This window comes from Mesoplodon densirostris, chromosome X (assembly GCF_025265405.1).
Source record: "Mesoplodon densirostris isolate mMesDen1 chromosome X, mMesDen1 primary haplotype, whole genome shotgun sequence".
Lineage (NCBI taxonomy): Eukaryota > Metazoa > Chordata > Mammalia > Artiodactyla > Ziphiidae > Mesoplodon > Mesoplodon densirostris.
Genome location: NC_082681.1, coordinates 130,518,732 through 130,536,547, shown reverse-complemented (window position 1 = coordinate 130,536,547; position 17,816 = coordinate 130,518,732). Strand labels below are relative to the sequence as shown.

At 42.7% G+C, this 17,816-nt stretch overlaps 1 protein-coding gene and 1 pseudogene across 1 annotated transcript in view; one reads left to right on the top strand and one right to left on the bottom strand.

Annotated features, from left to right (window-relative positions):
- Nucleotides 1–17,816, top strand: part of CLCN4 (chloride voltage-gated channel 4) — an 81,760-nt gene that overhangs the window by 24,748 nt on the left and 39,196 nt on the right. The window contains exons 2-3 of the mRNA XM_060087993.1: nucleotides 13,651–13,805; nucleotides 17,656–17,755. Coding sequence (XP_059943976.1) covers nucleotides 13,662–13,805; nucleotides 17,656–17,755 — 244 coding nt within the window. The 5' untranslated portion in view covers nucleotides 13,651–13,661. The remainder of the gene's footprint in view (nucleotides 1–13,650; nucleotides 13,806–17,655; nucleotides 17,756–17,816) is intronic.
- On the bottom strand, nucleotides 16,193–16,264 carry LOC132482774 (U4 spliceosomal RNA; annotated as a pseudogene).

Here is a 17,816-nt window from a genome sequence, read left to right as displayed (position 1 = left end):
TTACATTCCCACCAACAGTGCAAGAGGGTTCCCTTTTCTCCACACCCTCTCCAGCATTTATTGTTTGTTGGGTTTTTGATGATGGCATTCTAAGTGGTGTGAGGTGATACCTCATTGTAGTTGTTTTTTTTTTTTTTGCGGTATGCGGGCCTCTCACTGTTGTGGCCTCTCCCGTTGCGGAGCACAGGCTCCGGACGCGCAGGCTCAGCGGCCATGGCACACGGGCCCAGCCGCTCCGCGGCATGTGGGATCTTCCCGGACCGGGGCACGAACCCGTGTCCCCTGCATCAGCAGGCGGACTCTCAACCACTGCGCCACCAGGGAAGCCCATCATTGTAGTTTTGATTTGCATTTCTCTAATAATTAGTGATGTTGAACATGTTTTCAAGTACCTCTTGGCCATCTGTATGTCTTCTTTGGTGAAATGTCTATTTAGGTCTTCTGCCCATTTTCTCCCATTCTGAGAGTTGTCTTTTTGTCTTGTTTCTGGTTTCCTTTGCTGTGCAAAAGCTTTTAAGTTTAATTATGTCCCATTTGTTTATTTTTGTTTTTATTTTCATTACTCTAGGAGGTGGGTCAAAAAAGATCTTACTGTGATTTATGTCAAAGAGTGTTTTTCCTATATTTTCCTCTAAGAGTTTTATAGTGCCTGGTCTTACATTTAGGTCTTTAATCCATTTTGAGTTTATTTTTGTGTATGGTGTTAGGGAGTGTTCTAATTTCATTCTTTTACATGTAGCTGTCCAGTTTTCCCAGCACCACTTGTTGAAGAGACTGCCTTTTCTCCATTGTATATTCTTGCCTGCTTTGTCATAGATTTTTTTTTTTTTTTTTTTTTTTTACGGTATGCGGGCCTCTCACTGTTGTGGCCTCCCCCGTTGCGGAGCACAGGCTCCGGACGCGCAGGCTCTGGACGCGCAGGCTCAGCGGCCATGGCTCACGGGCCCAGCCGCTCCGCGGCATATGTCATAGATTTTTTGACCAGAGGTGTGTGGGTTTATCTCTGGGCTTTCTATCCTGTACCACTGATCTATATTTCTGAGTTTGTGCCAGTACCATACTGTCTTGATTACTGTAGCTTTGTAGTATAGTCTGAAGTCAGGTAGTCTGATTCCTCCAGCTCTGTTTTTTTCCCTCAAGACTGCTTTGGCTATTCGGGGTCTTTTGTGTCTCCATACAAATTTTAAGATTTTTTTGTTCTAGTTCCGTAAAAAATGCCATTGGTAATTTGATAGGGATTGCATTGAATCTGTAGATTGCTTTGGGTAGTATAGTCATTTTCACAATATTGATTCTTCCAATCCAAGAACATGGTATATCTCTCCATCTGTTGGTACCATCTTTCATTTCTTTCATCAGTGTCTTAGAGTTTTCTGCATACAGGTCTTTTGTCTCCCTAGGTAGGTTTATTCCTAGGTATTTTATTCTTTTTGTTACAGTGGTAAATGGGAGTGATTTCTTAATTTCTCTTTCAGATTTTTCATCATTAGTGTATAGGAATGCAAATAATTTCTGTGCATTAATTTTGTATCCTGCTACTTTACCAAATTCATTGATTAGCTCTAGTAGTTTTCTGGTGACATCTTTAGGATTTTCTATGTATAGTACCATATCATCTGCAAACAGTGACAGTTTTACTTCTTCTTTTCCAATTTGGATTCTTTTCATTTCTTTTTCTTCTCTGATTGCTATGGCTAAAACTTCCAAAACTATGTTGAATAATAGTGGTGAGAGTGGGCACCCTTGTCTTGTTCCTGATCTTAGAGGAAATGGTTTCAGATTTTCACCTTTGAGAATGATGTTGGCTGTGGGTTTGTCATATATGGCCTTTATTATGTTGAGGTAGGTTCTCTCTATGCCTACTTTCTGGAGAGTTTTTATCATAAATGGGCATTGAATTTTGTCAAAAGCTTTTTCTGCATCTATTTGAGATGATCATATGGTTTTTATTCTTCAATTTGTTAGTACAGTGTATCACATTGATTGATTTGCGTATACTGAAGAATCCTTGCATCTGTGGGATAAATCCCACTTGATCATGGTGTATGATCCTTTTAACGTGTTGTTGGATTCTGTTTGCTAGTATTTTGTTGAGGATTTTTGCATCTATATTCATCAGTGATATTGGTCTATAATTTTCTTTTTTTGTAGTATCTTTGTCTGGTTTTGGTATCAGGGTGATGGTGGCCTCATAGAACAAGTTTGGGAGTGTTCCTCCCTCTGCAATTGTTGGGGGGAGTTTGAGAAGGATAGGTGTTGGCTATTCTCTAAATGTTTGATAGAATTCGCCTGTGAAAACATCTGCTCCTGGATTTTTATTTGCTGGAAGATTTTTAATTACAGTTTCAATTTCATTACTTGTGATTGGTCTGTTTATATTTTCTAATTCTTCCTAGTTCCGTGTTGGAAAGTTGTATCTTTCTAAGAATTTGTCCATTTCTTCCAGGTTGTCCATTTTATTGGCATAGAGTTGCTTGTCGTAGTCTCTTATGATCCTTTGTATTTCTGCGGTATCAGTTGTAATTTCTCCATTTTCATTTATAATTTTATTGATTTAAATCCTCTCCCTTTTTTTCTTGATGAGTCTGGCTAAAGGTTTATCAATTTTGTTTATCTTCTCAAAGAACCAACTTTTAGTTTTATTGATCTTTGCTATTGTGTTCTTCTTTTCTATTTCATTTATGTCTTCTCTGATCTTTATGATTTCTTTCCTTCTTCTAACTTTGGGGGGTTTTTTGGTTCTTCTTTCTCTAGTTGCTTTAGGTTTAAGGTTAGATTGTTTATTTGAGATGTTTCTTGTTTCTTGAGGTGAGATTGAATTGCCATAAACTTCCCTCTTAGAACTGCTTTTGCTGCGTCCCATAGGTTTTGAGTTGTTGTGTTTTTGTTGTCATTTGTTTCTGTGTATTTTTTAATTTCCTCTTTGATTTCTTCAGTGATCTCTTGGTTATTTAGTAGCATAGTGTTTAGCCTCCACATGTTTGTGTTTTTTACAGTTTTTTTCCTGTAATTGATTTCTAATCTCATAGCATTGTGGTCGGAAAAGATGTCTGATGAGCCCAGGAGGGATATGAACTATTACTGTACCCATTTTACAGATGAGGAAATTGAGGCACAGAGAGTTTAAGGCTTGGGTAGAACCCCATGGCAGACATAAGTTAGGACCATTACTCCTGCACATGGCCTGGACCTTAGCACAGAAATCTCGTTTTTCCCGGGAAGCAGAACCAATCAGATTTAAGAGGATGGACAAACCAAAAACTGTTAAAAGAAACTTTGTTGTTAACTTGAATGCTGATTTATTAACTCAGAATGAGGCATGGACTAGAATTTTCAGGAAAGGTGCTCTGTGTTCTCTGTACCTGAAGTGCTCCTGGAAGCCATGGCACAGAGCCAGGGACTGCTTGGGGGTGTTCTTGGTAGCTCCTGCTGTCCTTTTCTGAGGGTCAGATGTCCCCCAAATCATCCTGAGGATGTCAATGCAGAGGAGACTGGTCTGGACTCATGAGACTGTGCAGGAGTCAAACTGACAAGCTAATTCTCTTTGTACTCTTTTTTTTCCTAGGCTGTCTCATCTGCTCACATATTTATTTTTGAGTCTGTTTATCCTATTTATGATAAAATTGGGACTTAGACATTTTTTTTTAATTAATTAATTTATTTATTTTTGGCTGTGCTGGGTCTTAATTTCTGTGTGAGGGCTTTCTCTAGTGTGGCAAGTGGGGACCACTCTTCATCGCGGTGTGCGGGCCTCTCACTATCGCGGCCTCTCTTGTTGCGGAGCACAGGCTCCAGACACGCAGGCTCAGTAGTTGTGGCTCACGGGCCTAGTTGCTCCGCGGCATGTGGGATCCTCCCAGACCAGGGCTCGAACCCGTGTCCCCCGCATTAGCAGGCAGACTCTCAACCACTGCGCCACCAGGGAAGCCCGGGACTTAGACATTTTTGATAGGTGCGTAGATGGAACCTAAAAAAATTCTGTAATGGAGCCTTGCCTTTGTTACCCCAGTGGTTCAGAGATAACCACACACTTAAATGAACTCAAAACACTTTAGTGAACATTGACCACATGCCAGAGACAGTGATGGGAGTGCAAATATAAGTAAGTCATTGTTGTCACTGCAGAGGGTCATGGTGGAGTGGGAAGATGTTCCAGCCACAATGTAATTAGGAGTTCTTATAATGCTTTGGGGCAGAGTGACATCAGCAAAATGGTAAGATAGAAAGCCATGGCCATTGTTCCCTCACAGAAACACCAATAACAATGATATAGAGACCTTTATGAGAATTCCAGATTCCAGTCAGGAAGTTGCAGGACCCCAGAAGAGCACAAAGCCAAAAACAGTTGCTTTGAAACAGATAAGAGGAGTGATTTCACTTTACCTGTGTCGGCCCCTCCTCCAAGATGGCACAGCCCAGCACTGAGAGAGACTGCCTGCAATTTCTCCTCCTGGGGAAAGAGAGAGTAGAACGTGTCTCCAACATCTCAACCTTTCAGAGCCCTACCTCAGGGCTGGCCTTCCTCCCCACTTATAGCACTGATGGAACCAGCATAGGTTGGAGGCCTGAGGGTAGCTGAGAACAGTGCAAGTGGTGGGTGGCTTGCGGCAGCTGGCATGGATTTGCATGATTGGGAGAAGACCCTCAACTTGAGACTTCTCACTCAAGAGGGAGAGGAATGAAGAGTGCCTCCAATGTCCTGGCTTTTCTGAGGACAGCCTGAGGGACTGGTTTCTCTTTAACTTCATTCCTCACTTGGAGCAAGAGATAGGAAGAGAAGTGGAGTTTGCATCCAGCTCTCTGGATTTTTGCAGGGCTGCCTAAGGAACTGATTTCTCTTTGGTCTGATTTGAGGTACTGACAAGGAGCTGCCTGGTTGCCACTGAGAACCCAGGAGAGTGAGGTAGCTTGCTGCTATAGAATCAGAGAACTTGCAGAGCCAAGGACAGATCCCAGAGGGAGCAAGAGGTTATGATCTCGTGAACAAATAAACTGGCAAGTTCCTTTCATTAGGACTTTACATGCACAAGTCCACAGAAAATGCATCAGCAGAAAAGGTTTGAGAGGCCTCCAGATTCTCTAGTTGGGCTGATGGGTGAAGGTCCTTCCTGGTACAAAACTACTTTGTAAAGACTGGGAGAGGTGGCTGTCTTTTCACATGTGTAGATACCAATAGAAAAGTTGAAAGAACATGACGAAATAGGCAAACACGACTCAACCAAAGAAACAAAATAAATATCCAGAAACCAATCCCAAAGAAACACAGGTATATGATTTACCTGATAAAGAATTCAAAGTAAACTGTCATAAAGATGCTTAACAAGCTCAGGAAAACAATCCATGAATATAAAACAAGCATTTTAACAAAGAGATAGAAAATATAAAAAAGAAACAAATTTTGGAGCTGAAGAATATAATAGCAGAACAGAAAACCTCACTCGAGGTGTTCAACAACAGACTTCATCAAACAGAAGAAAGAATCAGTGACCTCAAAAGCAGGTAATTGGAAATTATCCAGTCAGAGGACAAAAAAAAAAAAAAAATAGTGAAGAAAGCCTAAGGGACTTATGGGACTCCATCAGATGAACAAGTACATGCATATGGGAGTCTCAGAAGAAGAAGAAGAGAAAGAAAAGGGCAGAAAGCTTATTTAAAGAAATAATGACAGAAAACTTACCAAATCTGGGAAGGAAAATGGACATCCAGATTCAAGAAACCAAACAGATTCTATAAAAGATGAACCAAAGAAGTCCACACTGAGTCACATTGTAATCAAACTGTCAAGAGTCAAAGATAGAACTGTGAAAGCAGCAAGAGAAATCCACTCATCTCATACAAAGGCTCCCCGAGAAGACTGTCAGTGAATTTCTCAGCAGAACCCTCGCAGGCCATAAAGGAGTGGGATGATATATTCAAAGTGCTGGTGGTGGGGGGAAGAAACCCCAGCTAACCAGGAATTCTATATCTGGCAAAACTGTCCTTAAAAAAATCAAGGATAGATAAAGACTCCCAGATAAACAAAAGCTGAGGGAGTTCATCACCACTAGATTTGCCTTATAGGAAATGCTAAAGGGAGTCCTTTGAGGTGGAATGAAAGGATGCTAAATAGCAACACAAAAACATTTGAAAGTCTAAAGCTCACTGGTAATCAAATGGACAAATACAGAATACTGTAATGCTGCAGTGTAGGTGTGTAAATCAGTGAATTTTGGTTTAGAAATTAAAAAAAGAAAGTATAAAAAAGAACTATACCTATAAACTATGTTAACAGATACACAATATAAAAATATGTAACTCATGACATCAGTAATATAAAATGTGTATGGGGGGAGAGTAGAGTTTATGTGATTGAAGTAAGTAGTTATCAACTTAAAATAAATTTTTATCACTATGTTTTATGTAAGCCCCATGGTAACCACAAGAAAATACTTATAGAAGATACACAAAAGAAAATGAAAAGGAATCAAAGCATGTTCCTACCAAAGAAAAAAATCAAATGAAACACAAAGGAAGACAGCAAGAAAGGAAAAGAGGGACAAAAGAGCTACAAGACAGGCAGAAAACAATGAACAAAATGGCAGTAGTAAGATCTTCCTTATCAATAATTATTTTAAATGTAAATGGATTAAACTCCCTAATCAAAAGACTTCACATGGCTGAATGGATTAAAAAAAAAACCAAGATCCAGCTCTATGCAGGCTGTAAGAGACTCACTTTAGACTTAAGGACAAATAGAAGCTGAAAGTGAAAGGATAGAAAAAGATATTCCATGCAAATGACAACCAAAAGAGAGCAAGATGGCCAGAAGAAACAGAGGACTTGAACAATGGTATAGACCAAGTGGACCTAACAGACATTTGTCTAATGTTCCACCCAACAGTAGCAGAATACACATTCTTCTCAAGCACACACAACATTCTCCAGGATAGATCTCATGTTATGTCACAGAATAAGTCTCAACAAATTTAAAAAGATTGAAATCATACCAGGTATGCTCTCTGATCACAATGGAATGAAACTATAAATCAGTGGAAGGAAAATAGGAAAGTTCACAAACATATGGAAATGAAACAATGCAGTCTTGAACAACCAGTGGGTCATAGAAGAAATCAAAAGGAAAATTAGAAAATACCTTGAGACAAATGAAAACAAAAACACAACATACCAAAACTTATGGGATGCAGCAAAAGCAGTATTAAGAGGGAAGTTTATAGTGATAAACACCTACATTTAAAAAGAAGATTCTAGGGCTTCCCTGGTGGCGCAGTGGTTAAGAGTCCACCTGCCGATGCAGGGGACACGGGTTCGTGCCCCGGTCCGGGAAGATCCCATGTGCCGTGGAGCGGCTGGGCCCGTGAGCCATGGCCGCTGAGCCTGCGCGTCCGGAGCCTGTGCTCCACAATGGGAGAGGCCACAGCAGTGAGAGGCCCGCGTACCGCAAAAAATAAATAAGTAAATAAATAAAAATAAAAAGAAGATTCTAAGTAAACAACCTGACTTTACACCTCAATGACCAAAAAAAGAACAAACTAAGCCCAAAGTTAGCAGAAGGAAGGACATAATAGTGATTAGGGGAAATAAATGAAATACAGAATAGAAAAGCAGTTGAAAAATCAATGAGAGTTGGTGTTAACATCAATTTTTCATTAAATAGCACCATCTTTTTGTTAAAGGTCAACAGAATTGACAAAGCTTTAGCTAGACTAAGAAAAAAAGGGAGAAGACTCAGATAAATAAAATCAGCAATGAAGGAGGAGACATTGCAACTGATGCCACAAAAATAAAAAGGATTATAAGAGACTACTATAAGCAGTTATACACCGGGAAACTGGATAATCTAGAGAAAAATGGTAAATGCCTAGAAATATACAACCTGCCAATACTGAATAATGAAGAATAGAAAATGTGAACAGACCTGTAACTAGTAAAGAGGTGGACTTTGTGATCAAAAACCTCCCAACATAGAAAAGCCCAGGACCAGATGGTTTCATTGGTGAATTCTATCAAATTTTTAAAGAAGAATTAATTCAGTTTCTTTTCAAACTCTTCCAAAAGAAATTGAAGAAGAGGGAACACTTCCAAACTCTTTCATGAGGCCAGCATTACCTTGATACCAAAGCCAGAAAAAGACACTACAAGAAAAGAAAATTGGAGACCAGTATCCCTGATGAGTATAGATGCAAAAATCCGCAACAAAATACTACAAACTGAATTCAACAGCATATTAAAAGGATCATACACCATGACCAAATGGGATTTATCACTAGCTGCCATGATGGTTCAACATCTGAAATTCAACCCATGTGGTACACTACATTAACAGAATGAAGAATAAAAATTACATAATCATCTCAATAGATGCAGAAAAAAACATTTGACAAAATTCAACACGCTTTCGTGATTAAAAACATTCAACAAGCTAGGATAGCTTGTTGAATATGAAAAGCCACAGCTACCCTCATACTCTATAGATCCTTTCTTGCGTTTAAGGATTGGATAAAAGACCTAGGTGTCCTTTGTGTCTTCCGAAGTCCCTGTGTAGGTAAATATGGTTGTGTAACAGAGATGCTTTTTTTTCAGGATGGACACCTTCAGCGTGAAGTTCGATTCCATCCTGTCTCTGTTGCCAGCTGTGTTATCTGTTGCTGCAACTAACTTAGTTAGTGGTCCTCCCTTGCAACTAACTTGGCCATCTTCATTTCTTCTCTCCCTTGGAGCCCACGTAAATCGTACCTGTTAAACATTGTTATGATGCTGCTACATGACGACCCTTTCAAAAAAACCCTGTGGCTTAAAACAATAACCATTCATTTTTCTCATGGCCTGCAGGTCAGCTGGGTGGTTTGATTGGGTCAAACCCAGCTGCTCTTGGCTGGGCTCACTCATGAATCTGTGCTTGGTGAGCCTGGATGATCTAGGATGGCCTCAGTTGAGGTGATCCACCTTGACTCCGTGTGGTCGCTCATCTTCCAGCATCTAGCCTAGGCTTCTGCTCATGGCAGAAGGCCAAGGAAGAAAGCAGAGGCCACGTCGCCTTTGGGGTCTAGACTCAGTACATGCATGCTGTCACTTCCACTGCATGTCCCAATGCCAGCCCTGATTCAAGAGCTGGAGAAATAGACTCTACCTCTTAATGAAGAGGAGCCGCAAGGTCCCACTGAAAATGCTGTAGATGTGGGGACAGGTAGAGAATCTGAGCTGTTTCTGTGTTCAGTCCACCGTGTAGATCGGGAGTCAGCAAACGTTTTCGGTAAATGGCCAAATAGTAAACATTTGAGGCTTTGGGGGCCATTTGGCCTTTGTCATAACTACTCACCTGTGCCGTTGCGACGTGAAAGCAGCCATAGACGGTACGTAAATGAGCGGGCATGGCTGTGTTCCTCTAGAACTTATTTACAAAGCCAGGCAGCAGGCCGGATTTGGCCCACAAGCTGCAGTTTGCTATGCTCTGACCTCGACGATCCAGACCAAGTAGGAAACTCAGATGCAGGATCTAGGATGCTGTCCTTCCTGAAATCCTAAGCAGAGGTGTCATCTGCCAGCAGAAGTGCTCTTATTGGAGAGAAGAAATAAAACTAGGTGAGAGGAGCAAGGGCTCCCCTCTAAGGTGCAGATGACTGTAGTTGACCTTTGAACAACGTGGGAGTTAGTGACACTGACCCCCTGCGCAGTCGAAAATCCACATCCTGCTCTCACTGCCTCAAAACCAAAGGAATTGATAAATGACTCACCCAAGGGCAGGAAGCTGAAACAGTCTGGATACAATCAGGACTCAAACCCTAGTTCTTGTGATTCTACATATTGGGCTCTCTAATCGAACACAAACTTTTCCCCTCACGTAGGTAAAGATCTGTAAAACGAAAATACAGGTATGATATTTATTGAAAAGAATCCACGTATAAGTGGCCCCACCCAGTTCAAACCTGTGTTGTTCAAGGGTCAGCAGTATTTGCATCCCTTTGGGTGCCATATTGAACTTACACAGGTTAAGTTTCTTTCTCCTCAAGTCCTTGGAGTTCATTCCTTTTTGTTCCTGTGTTTGGCTGGATTCTCATTTCTTATCCATCTGTATCTCCCAGTGGATCCCAGATAGAATTCTTTCCATTTTTCTTTTCTTTTCTTAAATTTTTTGGCCACGCCGCACAGCTTGCAGGATCCTACTTCCTTGACCAGGGTTCGAACCCCTGCCCTCAGCAGTGAAAGTGCAGAGTCCTAACCCCTGGACCACCAGGGAATTCCCTCTTTCCATTATTTCTGACCTGGATGCCCTCTTCTTACGCTTTTGGTCCTCCTGTCTTTCTTAACGCGAGCTTCAGAAGCGAAGTCACCACCTCCTTCTGGGCCCCCAAGGAAAGCCTCCAATTAGATCTATGGATTAGATCATGTTTATTTTCCTTTACCAATTATGTGTCTGATTGTCAGGACCATGACGTGCTCCATCAAAGTTTAAAGATATATTTGTTCTCCAGAGTGACTTTTTGTTTCAATCATTATTGCCTGGAGTTGTTGCTTGACTAGAGATTTGGTTAAATTTCAGGTAACATGAACTTCTTTTTAATAGAATGTCCAAGTCTCTGCAATTCTTCGATCTGCGGGCTTGGTTTTTCTTACGCCGGCTACCCATTGTGGGTCAGCAGCCTGCCATCTTCTTTTTCCCATCAGAGATTTTCTTTACCGCATATAATACAAGGCTATTACCATCTTGTGTTTCTAGAAATGAAAATGAAATATTTGCTTTCTAATTTTATTCCTTCCCTTTTATTATTGGTTGCTACTGACTTCTGCAATATGATTCTTCCCTGGGCATTCATCAGTGGGTATAGTTTTCAGCTTGGCATGGCTCAGACTTCAAACTTTTAAAGTTTTAAAGTAGCAAAGTTGCACAGACAGTCAATAAATCAATAACTATCGCCATTTTATTGCTTGTAAGGTGATTACTCCACTTTGCCGGTAGCGACTTCTCAATTTGATCAAAATGCAGTTTTGTCAGGTCGTGGTTGAGTCCTCCAGATATAAAAATACATAAAGCAATTGAGAGAAGCCTGTGCTCAAATATTTTAATAACTACCCTTCACTTCTTTAACCATCTTATTCTGGCACTTTTGTGGTTCCCGTCCTATAATTCAAATTTCCATGCTCTTTGCCAAATAAATTTTGATTTAGTGCTTATTCCAACCTCTTGTCTTTGTAAGAGTGTATTATTTTCCTTGCTAACTGGTGGTGAGCATTGGTCCTGCTGCAAAGCGTTTTCTCCGTGTCAAATTATTTCCTATGTGATCTGTAAATCAGGTTCTGATGGTGGTGTAACATGGAAGATGTCTTGGTTTATTTGAGATTGTTTTCCAGACAAGGGGAGGCAGAATAATAGGAGTGGAATTGTTATCTTAGGCAGGAAAGGAAGAAATCCTCCACTTTGCTACTGCCCTGGCAGCAGGCACCCTTCTGACTGTATTTTAAGGAAAATTAGAAGCGAGGGCCTGCACTCAGGGCTGCTTGTCCGGGGCAGTGTGCTGCCAGCCTGGCATGGCTCTTGGTTTGTCTGTTCGGGCTGCTATAACAAAATACCACAGACTGGGTGGCTTATAAACAACAGACATTTATTCCTCACAGTTCTAGAGGCTGGCAGTCAGAGATCAGGGTGCCAGCATGGTCAGGTGATGGTTCTTTATCCAGTCACGGATTTCCTGTTGTGTCCTTACATGGTGGAAGGGGCAAAGGAGCTCCTTGGGGCATCTTTTATAAGGGCACTAGTCCCATTCTTGAAGGTACTGCCCTTATGACCCAATCACCTCCCAAAGACCCCACCTTCTAATACCATCCCTTGGGGGTTAGGATTTCAATGTATGAATTGGGGCTGGGGGACACACATGTTCAGACCATAGCATGGCTCACGTGGCAGGTTGTCCTGCCTCCTTGTCCTCTCCATGGCATCGCCCCTGCCCCCGGTGCAGAGGACCACTCCCCCTGTGGATCACCTTGGCTCCCCCAGTGAGTTAAGTCTTAGCATTTTCACTCTGCTGTTGCTGTACATCTTGAGTATCCACAGTGACAACCGCAGAGGTTGTCTGCCTCAGTGGTCCGCTTTATCTCCCAGGAGAACCGGTTACTGGTTTGACTACAGTGGCTTGGTTTTGAGTGGTATGCCTCAACCCTATTTCCCCCAGGCCTCTCCTGTTGATGCCCTGCTTTTGCAGAACGTGAGGTTTTCCAGAAATGGATATAGTTGACCCTCATTATGAGCAGTTCTGTATTTGTGAATTTGCCTGCTCACTAAAATGTATTTGTAACATCCAGAGCAATACATGGGGCGCTTGCCCAGTCCTTCGCACAGTGCACGTGCAGAGCCTCAAAGTTTCAGCTGCCAGGAATGCACGATCCTAGCTGAGGTTGGAGAAATCGGTGCTCTGCCGTCTTGTTTCAGTTCCCAGACCAGAAACAAGTGTTCTTTTCACAGTCTCTTTAGTGCCATATTTTTCGCATTTTTATGCTTTTTTTATTGGCAATTTTGCTGTTTCCAGTGGCCTTGACATGCAGGGCAGGAGTGCCTGTAGTGTTTCTAAGCACGAGAAGGCTGTGCTGGGCCTTATGGAGAAAATATATTTGTTAGACAAGCTTCCTGCAGTGTGAGTGACAGTGCTGTTGGCTGTGAGTTCAGTGTGGATGAACCAACGATATATATTTGATAAGGTGTCTTTAAACAGAAACACACAAAACAAAGTTGTATAACGATTGGCAAAATGTTGTGACCAGAGGCTCGAAGGAACCTAACCCTCTGTTTCTCTTGGGGACAGTGATTTAGTACTCACTAATTCGGTGGCCATGGTGACTTTATAGCACATAACTACCACAAATAATAAGAAAGTAACATTTGTCAGAAACAGACTCACAGACTTAGAGAATGAACTTATGGTTACTGAGGGGAAGGGCGGAGGAAGGGGATAGTTAGGGAGTTGGGGATTGACATGTACACACTGCTATATTTAAAATAGGTAACCAATAAGGACCTACTGTATAGCACAGGGAACTCTGCTCAATATCCTGTAACAACCTAAATGGGAAAAGAATTGGAAAAAGATACATGTATATGTGTAACTGAATCATTTTGCTGTACACCTGAAACTATCACAACATTGTTAATCAACTATACTCCAATATAAAATAAAAAGTTAAAAAAAAGAAATTAATATTTGTGTCTCCCCAAAATTCATATGTTGAAACCTAATCCCCAATGTGATGGTATTGGGAGGTGATGAGGTCATGAAAGCTGAGCCCTCATGGATGGGGTTAGTGCCCTTGTAAAAGAGACCCCAGAGAACTGCACCAGATGAGGGCACAGTGAGTAGATGGCCATCTGTGAACCAGGAAGTGGGCTCTCACCAGACACTGAATCTCTAAGTGCCTTGATCTTGGACTTCGCAGCCTCTGGAACTGTGAGAAATAAATATGTGTTGTTGATAAGCCACCCAATCTGTGGTATTTTTGTTATAGCAGCCTGTGCTCACTAAGACAGACTATGTGTATCTTTCATCACAGCAGAGGTGCATATGCTGAAATGTCTTTCCTGTGCAAGAAAATAGCACACGTGGATTGTTCTGCCAGGTCTGTGCAGATATTCTGCTTACGTTTTTAACGACAGGTTTTCTCTCCCAGGTGTAAGTAGCATGGTCAATGCAGGAGCGATGAGTGGCTCTGGAAACCTGATGGATTTCCTTGACGAGCCATTCCCTGATGTGGGGACGTATGAGGACTTCCACACCATCGACTGGCTGAGGGAGAAGTCACGGGACACTGACAGACACAGAAAGGTACATGCTGTTCATAAGGACACTTTGAGGGGAATCCCTTCGGAGGGCTGGGCCATGCTTTTATCGGACAGTCACTGAGCTAGAGCTTGGGTTCATGTGTCATGTGCTGAGCTAGGTTCTAGAGAAGAGAAGGGCTAGTGGGAGAGGCAGAGATGTGGACAGGTAATTATAATACCAGGTGCTTTGGGTGGAAGGCTATGTCGTACAGAGGTGTGGTGTGGAGGGCAAGGAGGGGGGCTCTGGAACCAGACAGATTGGTTACATCCTGACTTTGACATCTTTAGGCTGGCTGACTTTTGGGGTGCCATTCCTGGACCCCATCTTCTCATCTGTAAGGGTGGAGTTAATTATACCAGAAGATTAAATGGGGCTGTGTGTGCATGAAAGCACATATTACAGTGCCTGGCCTCTAGTAGGCAATCAATATATATTTTTATGGGCTGCAGTAAAGTTATGTATCAAGTGCTGTGGGATCATTTAGGAGGGATGGTTAGGGAGGGAGTTTTTAGAGAGGGTGAGATGTCAGTGGGGTCTTGAAGGATGACTAAGAATTTGCCAGGCAGAGGAAGGGGAAAGGATTCTCATCAGGAGTGGCTCTTTTTTAGGTCACAGAGGCATGAAAGACCGTGGCACATTTAGGCAGTTCAAGGAGCTCTAAGGTTTGGTGGCAGGTTCACGGAAGGCGAGGACTAGAGATGAGTCCGGCCACGTGGGCAATGGGGCCACATTGGGAACCACTGAGTAGACCATGAAGAGGAGTTTAGATTTCTTTTTTTTTTTAAGATTTATTTTATTATTTGTTTATTTAATTTATTTATTTTTGGCTGCGGCAGGTCTTAGCTGCAGCACACGGGATCTTCATTGAGGCATGACGGATCTTTTCGTTGTGGCGCGTGGGCTTCTCTCTAGTTGTGGTGGGCAGGTTTTCTCTCTCTAGTTGTGGTGCACAGGCTCCAGGGCACGTGGGCTCTGTAGTTGTGGTCTGTAGTTGTGGCACACAGGATCCAGAGCACGTGGGCTCTGTAGTTGAGGCGCAAGAGCTCAGTAGTTGTGGTGCGTGGGCTTAGTTGCCCCGCAGCATTTGGGATCTTAGTTTCCTGACCACGGATCGAACCTGCGGCCTCTGCATTGTAAGGTGGACGCTCCACCACTGGACCACCAGGGAAGTCCCTGGATTTCCTATTTACTTATTTATTTATTTGTTTGTTTTTGGCTGTGTTGGGTCTTCATTGCTGCGCGTGGGCTTTCTCTAGTTGTGGCAAGCAGGGGCTACTCTTTGTTGTGGTGCGGTGGCTTCTCTTGTTACGGAGCACAGGCTCTAGGCGCACGGGCTTCAGTAGTTGTGGCGCATGGGCTTAGCTGCTCTGCAGCATGTGGGATCTTCCTGGACCGGGGCTCAAACCCGTGCCCCCTGCAATGGCACGTGGATCCTCAACCACTGCGCCACCAGGAAAGCACTGGATTTCCTTTTCATGGCCACAGGATACAAGAGAGATGCTCTGCCATGCTCTATATGGCTCCTTCTGTGCTACAACAGCAGAGTCCGGTAGTTGCCACGGAGACCAACTGACCTGCCGAACCGAAAATATTTACTTTCTGTCTCTTTACAGAAAATGTTTGCCAACCCTTGCTCTAAAGGGTTATGAGGGGAATGATGATCTCAGGAATGTAGGATTCTGTTAACACAGGGAGGCAAAGGGGTGCTCTTACAATGTGTTTAGATGTAACCATCTGCCTGGAAAGCGTGATCCAGGCTGGCTCCTTCAGCCTTCTTGCTGTTAATCAAAACTACAATGAGGGCTTCCCTGGTGGCGCAGTGGTTGAGAATCAATCCGCCTGCTAATGCAGGGGACACGGGTTCGAGCCCTGGTCTGGGAGGATCCCACATGCCACGGAGCAACTAGGCCTGTGAGCCACAACTACTGAGCCTGCGCGTCTGGAGCCTGTGCTCCGCAACAAGAGAGACCGCGATAGTGAGAGGCCCACGCACCGCGATGAAGAGCGGCCCCCGCTTGCCACAACTAGAGAAAGCCCTCGCACAGAAACGAAGACCCAACACAGCAAAAATTAATTAATTAATTAATAAACTCCTACCCCCAACATCTTTAAAAAAAAACTACAATGAGACATCACCTCACACGGGTCAGAATGGCCATCATCAAAAAATCTACAAACAACAATGCTGGAGAGGGTGTGGAGAAAAGGGAACCCTCCTACACTGTTGGTGGGAATGTAAATTGATACAGCCACTATGGAGACCAGTATGGAGGTTCCTTAAAAAAGTGAAAGTAGAGTTATCATGTGATCCAGCAATCCCACTCCTGGGCATGTATCCAGAGAAAGCTCTTAACTCGAAAAGATACATGCACCCCAATGTTCATAGCAGCACTATTTACAGTTAGCAGTAATCACGCCTCAGATAAACCTCACTGGCTATGATACTGCCACTGCACAAAGCTAACAGCACTATTCACAATAGCCAAGACATGGAAGCAACCTAAATGTCCACTGACAGAGGAATGGATAAAGAAGGTGTGGTACATATATACAATGGAATATTACTCAGCCATAAAAAAAGAATGAAATAATGCCATTTGCAGCAACATGGATGGACCTAGAGATTATCATACTGAGTGAAGTAAGTCAGAGAAAGACAAATATATGATACTGCTTATATGTGGAATCTAAAAAAATGGTACAAGTGAACTTATTTACAAAACAGAAATAGACTCACAGACATAGAAAACCAACTTACGGTTACCAAAGGGGAAAGAGGGTGGGGGAGGGACAAATTAGGAGTTCGGATTAACAGATACACACTGCTATATATAAAATAAACAACAAGGTTCTACTGTATAGCACAGGGAACTATATTTAATATTCTGCAATAACCTATAATGGAAAAGAATCTGAAAAAGAATATATATATATATAGGTATAACTGAATCACTTTGCTGTACACCTGAAGTTAACATTGTGAATCAGCTATACTTCAATTAAAAAGGTGGCGCAGTGGTTAAGAATCCACCTGCCAATGCAGGGGACACAGGTTTGAGCCCTGGTCTGGGAAGATCCCACATACCGCAGAGCAGCTAAACCCGTGTGCCACAGCTACTGAGCCTGCGCTCTAGAGCCCACGAGCCATAACTACTGAGCCCACGTGCCGCAACTACTTAAGCCTGCGTGCCTAGAGCCTGTGCTCTGCAACAAGAGAAAGCACTGCAATGAGAAGCCTGCGCACCGCAACGAAGAGTAGCCCCTGCTCGCCACAACTAGAGAAAGCCCGTGCACAGCAACGAAGACCCAATGCAGCCATAAAGGAAGGAAGAAAGGAAGGAAGGGAGGAAGGAAAGAAAGAAAGGAGGGAGGGAGGGAGGGAGGGAGGGAGGAAGAAAGAGAAAGAAAGTAAGTTCATTCTTGTTGTTAACATGTAGCCTGGAAAATGAAAGAAGGAATTGAAGTCTTTGTCGAAGAGGGTCTTTTGTGAACAGACCTTACGATTTAAGCTAAAATAATGATTTGTATTCAAAACGGTGACACCGAAGTGATGTCTTCCTTCAGAATGGCTTTGAAATAATCAAAGATCAAATCACACTTAGTGAGGTTTTTTTAATTAAATGACTTTTTTGGGATTCTTTGGAGACTATTATGGCATCTTTATAGATCTGTGAACTAGAAAGCCCATTTAACCGTTGTGCTAGGTAACTGAAAGAATCACGTAAGTGGCAGTCTAGTCACTTCATTATATTCGTTTTCTCAATCACCGTGTTTCCTGAGGAAACAGTTTCAGAGAAGGAAGCATGAATTGGAAAGCGTATGCACATCAACTCTGATGTCTTTCTGTTTCTAGATAACCAGCAAAAGCAAGGAGTCCATATGGGAGTTCATCAAGAGCTTGCTGGATGCCTGGTCGGGGTGGGCGGTGATGCTGCTCATTGGCCTGCTGGCAGGTATGTGGGGTGTTTCTCTTGTACTTCACGCAAGGGGGCTGCTACTTGAAATACCGAAGAG